The sequence below is a fragment of the Vigna umbellata genome, chromosome 2, assembly GCF_029865625.1.
Source record: "Vigna umbellata cultivar VRB3 chromosome 2, Vumbellata_1.0, whole genome shotgun sequence".
Classification (NCBI taxonomy): Eukaryota; Viridiplantae; Streptophyta; class Magnoliopsida; order Fabales; family Fabaceae; genus Vigna; species Vigna umbellata.
The window spans coordinates 18,757,265-18,765,622 of NC_142166.1; the positions used below are offsets into that span (position 1 = coordinate 18,757,265).

General features: G+C 35.1%; 1 protein-coding gene across 1 annotated transcript; it reads left to right on the forward strand.

The window, feature by feature from the left end:
• The first annotated feature begins 251 nt into the window (after window positions 1-251).
• Window positions 252-3,993, forward strand: LOC124820678 (shikimate kinase 1, chloroplastic-like). Its single transcript, XM_047292420.2, has 10 exons — window positions 252-576; window positions 987-1,045; window positions 1,167-1,221; window positions 1,293-1,365; window positions 1,538-1,625; window positions 2,709-2,791; window positions 2,890-3,019; window positions 3,125-3,203; window positions 3,432-3,496; window positions 3,624-3,993. Exons 1-10 carry the CDS (start codon window positions 363-365, stop codon window positions 3,669-3,671), a joined length of 894 nt encoding a protein of 297 aa, XP_047148376.1. The 5' UTR covers window positions 252-362; the 3' UTR covers window positions 3,672-3,993.
• The last annotated feature ends 4,365 nt before the right edge of the window (window positions 3,994-8,358 follow it).

The following is an 8,358-nucleotide window of genomic DNA, read 5'->3' on the forward strand; positions in this document are numbered from 1 at the left end:
ACCTTGGTTACATCCACCTTTAAAGTGAATAAGCTCATTTATCTGGTAAATATTTATGAAGGTTATAAGAACAAGACGAATTATTACTATGATATCTAATCTGTAATTCATGTGTATTTAATTACCAACCATTGGTTCGAGGTTCACTTACGTATTTTATCACTAATTTTTGTCGTCTTGCTCCAAAATTTGTTTGGTCCACTTTGAATCATGGAGACATGAATTTTATTAAAGTGTGAGTGTGCCATAGTTGCCAATACAAAAAGTGGCTCTTCATTATTCGAGTCGGCCGACACCATTTTTTTATTGTACAATCACTGTCTAGTTTACTCATGAATTCCACAGTTTCACGCTGAAGCGCCATGGAAGCTAAAGCGGTTCAAGCCTTTCAGTTTTCAACAATGAAGCGTTCCACGAAGCCTGAGAGAACAGGGCCAAATGACTCTCTCAGAAGGTTTGGTGGATTTAAGAAACAGCTTTTTGTTTCGTCAACGTTTCACCCACCAAGACCTTCAACAAAGATACTGCGAAGGACAAAATCTTTGGTGGTTGCATGTTCGCATAACAATATTCCAGGTTGTTGTGGAAACCATTCACACTTTGACTATTTGTACGAATGCCATTTTTTCTTTCTGCCTTTAGCCTTCAAACTTACGTGTATATCTGTTTTGTATGTTATTCGTGCCAGTCACTGTCAAAATAGTATAATGATAATGTCAATTTGTACAAATCAAAATTAATTAATACATTAGTGTTTCAAACGAGGATTGCACTCTTGCTCTTTGATATTTAGTGTGACTGACTACAGAAAGGAATTCTATAATTTGGACTGGTCATTTTGCAAATCAAAATTTGAATTACTTACTACTGATTACATCTCAGCTGATATTTAAGGGAAGGCATGTGTTTGACCTATATCAGGTTTGTAGATGTTATGAACAAGTGTTGCCAGTGCTAACATAAATTTTCAAATTTTACTCCTGTAGCGAGGACATTGGAATCTGAAACATTTCATGCTCCTGTTGATGAAAAATTTATTTTGAAGGTATATAGCACGATACCCTTCGTCACTTTCGATTGATTTGAGGCCTTTTAGTGTACTGATGTTGCAATCTTAAGTGATAGTACATCTGGTCATTATCTGACTCGAATCCGTAAAATTGCAGAGTAAATCACAAGAGATCGAGCCATATTTAAATGGGCGCTGTATATATCTTGTTGGTCAGTCTCTTGCAGAAGTATTTGTGCTTAATTACATTGCAAGTACAAAATATTTTGAATTTGAGATGCAGGAATGATGGGATCTGGGAAGACAACTGTGGGGAAGATATTGTCACAAGCGCTTTCTTATGCGTTTTTTGATAGGTTAGCGTGTTAAATGCTCCTCCTTTCTTCTTTTCAAAATGAAAAATACAGTATTGAAGGTAACTGAAGCATAGAACATTTGAATAACAGATTGATGTCATCTGACTTTAGCATAAATTAAATTTCAACTGGACATGTTCTACGATCTCTTTTTTGGCATTTATGAGAACAGTGATGCATTGGTGGAGGAGGAGGTTGATGGAACATCTGTAGCTGATATATTCAAGCACTATGGAGAGACATTTTTTCGTACTAAGGAGGTCAGTTAAAGAACACAATATTTCCAGATTACGTGTTCCTCACTCTTTAGTATATAGAGGACTTTAGTTAAGGTTTTGGAAGTGTTAGGCTTTCCTATTTCTTCTTTCCTATGCAATCCACTCATTTTTCTTCTATCCAAATTTAATCTGTACAGCACGTGCACCTTTATAAAGTAAGTTGCAACAAGGAAATCATAGTTATTCTAAAGTACCAATTAATGAACAGAATAGCCACTTTCAGTTAATTTGATGGAATACCTATCCCAGATACTAACTCCTCTCCTTATATAATACATATTTACACTTGCAAATTTGGAATTTGGAAAATAAAATTAGTTCGGTTTGGTGTTAGAGAAATTAAATATAAACTGTCAGGGGCATGAATCCTGCGTTAAGCCTTTTAAGACAGTGATATATTGTACTGTATTATTCAAGTAAAGTGATGGAAAGAAAGAATGAGCACTTGATTCTTGGAAGAAGAAACACTTCAAACCTAAGCTTAACCCCCAGAGGAACTCCTCTCATGTAGTATACTGAATGAGTTCTGTTCATCCCTTCCATATCACAATTTCCCCTATTTTACCTCACTCCTCTCCGTGTTTAAGTCACACCCACCTCATCTATCCATGCACCCCTTCTCCTCCCCTTTGTGGCATACCCCTCCAGGCCCTCTAGCAATATGAGTTATCAACCCTAGCCACAAAAGCTTTTAAATGGTGTTGAAGTTGAAACCTAACAACAATCCTATGAGAGACATATGTATTTGCTCTAGTTCTACAGTTAGTTTGATCACTAAGTTCATGATCGTTTCTCTAACAGTTTGACTGATATCAACCTAAAGTTAAATTTTGGTTAATCTGTTAAATAACTAATGGTTAGGCTCACTGAATATTGTGTTAGCTAAAGTGGTTGGCTTACTATCTAATGAATACATGTGGGAACAAATCTCAGATGAATCTCTCAATTACTATTCTTCTGACTCACAAAAAGAACATTTAGGAGTGCTTTGAATTCCTCTGTTTTTCCTCCAGGTTCAACTATCTCATTAACTGTTCATTCTCCTTGCTTATTTAACCGTTATAGACTGAGATATTGCGGAAGCTGTCAATGATGCATAGAAATGTTATTTCTACCGGTGGAGGTGCTGTTGTGAGGCCCATCAATTGGTATAATAATTAACATACCAATTAGCAAAGTTTTACCTCCTATTGTGCATTAACTCTTCTCAATTTAGCTTCACACATGCTTATATATGGATTGCCAGGAAATATATGCACCAAGGAATTAGTGTTTGGTTGGATGTACCTGTAGAGGCATTGGCTCAGAGAATAACAGCCGTAGGAACTGATTCTCGCCCACTTCTAAACTATGAATCGGGAGATGCATACACAAAGGTAAATGATTCCTCTTCCATGACAACGATCTAAGTAGGGTAATAGAATCAACTATTTTTTTCCCACTAAATAATTTAGTGTTTTACATCTGGAATTCACCTGCAGACTTTCATGCGTTTGTCTGCCCTTTTTGAAGAAAGAAGTGAAGCGTATGCAAATGCCAACGCTCGGGTCTCCTTGGAAAGTATGTCTGCAATGGTTATTCCATTTTTCAAAAATGAAATTAAGAATAGTGATTCTTTCCAGAATCCTTGTGAATACAACATGGAAAGGAAATGCTATTTATAAACTCTTTTGACTTCTGCAACTAAACTTTTTTGGTCTTGAGTTCTGGGTATTAGTCTTTAAAGATTGTCAAATGCTAAAGCATGGAAATTCATATTGCTTTATTAAGTTATGTTCTTTTGTACAGATATGGTAGCAAAACTGGGTCAAAGAGATGTGTCAGATTTATCTCCAACTGCTATTGCAATGGAGGTCTTCCACTTCTGTTCCGTCTTCTGAACTTCATTTTAGTTTGCTCGGGCTAACTAACATTTCCCAGAGCAAAAATTGTTTCTACATTTTGCATCATTGATACTTATTGTGCCTATGTATTTCTCAGGCGCTAGAACAAATCAAAGGCTTTCTTATGAGTGAAGATGGTTGTTAAGCACGTTCTGGCAGAATCTTCAAAACAAGCATGTTTTGGTAATGCATAATTCTCTCCCCAAATTAAAATGGATATGAGAATGGCAGTGTGGTGTATCCTTTTGTTTGGGAAAATAATTATGCATGCAGATATTCACTGTTTATGCGTAATTTGTGTAAACGTAATTTGACGGCATGCAGCGTTTAATTTTCACATCTTCTGTGATGTTTGTAGTAATGTGAATTGGAAAAATCAGTGTGCATGCCTTATTCGCTGAGTTTGCAAGACAAGGGGTGCTGGCTCAATTCCAGCGTAATAAACAAAACTTTAATGATTGACTTCATGTTTGGTCAAACGTTTGAACTCTATTCACATATTGGACGTGAAAAAGTCGTGTTCATAATCTACATTTGATTAGATTTGACAGGAAACCAAACACTAATTTTTTTAGACTTGATTTTGAATCTTACTGAAATTCGGTCTAATTTTTTTTGAAGCGAGTCTTTATGTATTTAAGATAATGTAGTATTCGTGTTTTAATATTTTTATTATTATCTTACAATTTTTTTCTGCTATTTTAACGTAACTTCATTAATTAATTGTTTTTACTTTAAATTGGACGAAGTCTAGTTTGAACTACTTTTGTAAGTAGAATACGCTATGCACTACTTTTATTTATTATTAGATTATTATAATTCACATGTTATCTGACGAGTTTTTTTAAGTTGTCTCAACTAATACTTCACTTAACATTGACTAAGCTCCCCCTAAATTGATGGAAAGGAATCTTTATATTTGTTTTTGTTTTAAATGGATATATCGTATATAATAAATTGATTAACATGAGTTACATTCTAGTTTGTTTATGCTAATCTCCGGTTATTTATGAGAAAAGAAAGACCCAAAAGGTATGAAACATTGTCCTAATGAATGTTGAACATTTTAATCAAGAGAGTCATTAGACAGCATAGTCCCATCCATTGGTTGGAACTTGAACCAATGTTGTAAGTAGTTAACCACATTTGTGTTTACTTAATTCTTGCTTCAAGTTCATTGATTCCTTAGTGAGTGTGTATGATAAAATGAAGGTGAGGGAAAACTCGCAAAGAAATCTTTTGTTAAAAGTATCATAACAGAGTTATTTTATTGAGGTGATATATGCTTGAATGTAAAGAGAAAAACCAAGCAACTTAATCTATTAAAGACATCTTTATCAATATAAAAAAAGGAGAGAAAAGATCAAGATATCAATATCAATCATAATATAATACAATTAATAAAACTAATAGAACGAAAAAGGAGACATCAAGGATATTTCCATCACTCTCTCTTAAGATGAGTATGAAGATTATGAAGCCTAACTTTGAAGTAGTAGTTTGGAAGGCAGAAGGGATGGCTTGTAAAAGGAACATGAAAGAGATGTATTAGACCATTAATAACTTTTGTTTGATAATGTGACAATCAATCTCTATATGCTTTTTTCTTTCATGGAAGGTATGGTTCTTAAGATTTTGAATGGCTGAATTATTGTCACAAGAAATGGAGTAGGGAGTTGGAATGGAAAAGTGCATACCCTAGAACAAATACTAAATTCATTGCTGCTCACGTGTTAAGGAAGCCAAGGCGTGGTATTAAGCCTAAGAAGAAGATGTGGGAAAAATAATTTGTTTCTTTGATTTCCTAGCAACTTAATATATACCTAAGAACACACAAAAACTAGAGACAGAGCGTGTGGTAATGGTATATGTTGCCCAATCGATAATCCACAAGGTTTGTCACATGTGCGGTTCTTTTGAAGAAAAGACAAATTGGGTGAGTTATTGTATAAAAAAAATTAATATTGTGATAGCTACCTCCTTAGTTAGGTTGGGTCAAAATTAAGAGATGTGCATGAAGATAGTGTTTCCTTGGATGATGAGTGCGGAAATGGAGTGGGAAAAAGGTCCAAGGTTACATAAGGTGATATGCTCACGATTTTGGTGTTTATGGTAATGGTGAGGTGTTGTTTGATGGCTTCAAGAGAGGTGAGGCCAACTCAAGGAGGAAGGTGACAAGAGAGGCCTCTGGGTTGCTCTAGTCTTGATCTAAGAAGTGTATGGTCATAATTTGACAGCATAACATTACATTAATCTAAGATGAAATATAAGGGTGGAAACACCTCAACTTTTAGGTCAAGGGTGTCTCATTCTAACCCTAAAAGCATGATCTCCTATCTTTGCTCTCATTGGCAAAAAATAAGGCTTTATAAGGAGTGAACAAGTGTCCACAAATCCTCTCCAATAATGGGAGGACATGTGGCAACTCACAAAACACAATTTTCTCCATTCTTAGAGTATCTCAGATCACCTTAGTCTCAACCTGGACGTTTGAAGACTTCAAATCAGCTTTATCAAACGACATTGGTACTTCTCGAATATCTGATTTCAATTTAAAGGTAGGTAAATGGGTGGAATATATGTTTCGGTATTCTGTTTTATGCGTTTCAAATTGATAATGCTAATTCTTACCATTATCTAAGCATCATTTTAGTAGCAAAATCAACTCCTTTCTAACTTGTAACTTGTTTAATCCTCTTCTTTTGTCTTGTTTTCTAAATAAATGTGTTTTAGGCTATATTTATGTATTATCATCACTAATCCCCGTATTTTGTAGCTAATATTATGCTTAGAAGAACCTCCACCAATGTATAGAGCTTAACCAGTCACAAAAGCAAGTAAAACAAAAAGAGAGAATTTTGGAATGTTGTGGCTGAGCGGCACCGTTTCTGTGCAGCTGAGCGCCACACGACCAGACTTTGTAGCTGAGCGGTACAGTTTTTGTGCAGCTGAGCGCCAGCTCTCTGGAATGCTGTCGTTGGGGTGCAGCTGGGGTGCAGCTGAGCGGTGACGCTGCTGATGTGTCAAAATGCCTATTTATTCAAGTTGTCTCGAAGCATTTGGGGTTTTTGGTTCTTTGGAGGAGCATCTCACTCAGAGGAGAGCTTGGAGGGCTGCTAGGGCTCGTGGGAACACTCCCTTCTTCCTCTTAGGTTCTTCATCTTCTTCCATGGCCATTTTGTAAGCTTAAAGGCTCTCCATGGAAATGGAGAGCCAAACCCATCTTGTTGGGGTTAGTTGTAGCCTTTGAATCTTGTGTAATTGTTGAATGATTTCAATATATATATATATGCCTTTTCTATCAATTGCTAGTATTCTTGTTTCCAATCTTAAAGCTTGCATGTAATGGGGACGTTCATGACTTGATTTTGGGGTTTCATGGGTTTTGGGGACGTACGATGAAACCTTGAACTGAAACAAGAGTCCTTGTGGTCATTGATTCTAGGGATGGAAGATGATTCACATGTTGTCTTAAGATCCTAACTCTTTAATGCGGGTTTGCTTGTTAGATTGTCCAAGGGATTGGAGTTTGATAAGGAAAACCTAGGCTCTTTCACCTAAGGGATTAGGGCTAGAGTGTTTTAGTGGATTGACTTTAGTAAATTGATAGAGAGGAGATGAAATTGGTTATACACAAGAGTGCATTGGTGAAAACTAACCTTAACAATGTCATTTCATACCATTTCTAGTCTTTTCCATTTCCAAGTGCCTTCAATACCAAAGTCCAACCTTGTAATTACTTGTGAATTTATCTTTTTGCACATATTCTTAAATGATGAGTTGTTCTTGAGTCTAGATGAGTTGTTAATCGCACAATTTTCTAGTATTACAAGTCTCTTGGGAAAACGATACCTGGTCTTACCACGGTTTATTACTTGAACGATTTGGTACGCTTGCCGAAATCGCCTAACACAAATATGCTAAATTCTTTACTTGTCTCAACACTAATTACAAGTCTGTTTATTAGAATGAATGGTGGATTAAACTTTGCATGTCAATAGTTTTCTCAGCCATTCTTTAGTTGATAATTTTTTAAATGCAAAGTTCACACCCTTGGCTTCAGTTTCATTGACTCTTCATATCTTTATCTAGGAAAAACGTATTATTTGTATTCAGTTTCAATTTAAATGGTATTTGTGATGTAATTATTTTTTATTTTGTTTTCTTATAAATGAATTGACAAGTACAAGCTGTGAGTGTGAAAAGAGATAAAGATTGATGTTGCAAAAGGTTTGTTTGGTGGAATAAATGTTGGAAAAGGAGAAAAGAATAAATATTACTAATTACTGTGTAGGTCATGATCAGGGTAAACTTAGGACATCAGAGGATGCCTTTTCCCTTTTCCCTTTTCCCATTTTGAAAGCCTTGCCAAATTCATTGACTATAGTACTAAGTAACAAAAATAAGATTTTTCAGTTCTTTCATATATTATTTCATTTATATATATATATTTTGTAATAAAAGCAGTAAAAGATTAATAAATAGATGTAAAAGAAAGTGAAAGAGAGATATTTTTGTTACATTAGACGTGGATGGTTGATGATAATTGTGATCATGAAGAGAGAAAAGTTATGTAGGGTTTTAGGTGTCATCATTGAAGTAGTACTCGAGAAATGGAAAACCTTAGGAGATATTTGATTTTGATTTTGTGAATATATGAACATTTTCTTGACCTTTAAATAAGATGACAACATCAATTCCACAACTGTTTAGATATTTGATGTTGATTTTTCTCATGTTCCTTTCCATTCTCTAGATCTGTTGATCATAGCGCTGTTTAAAAGGACCATTCTCTTTGATCATGTTTATTGATAACAGTTGAAAAACTGTTA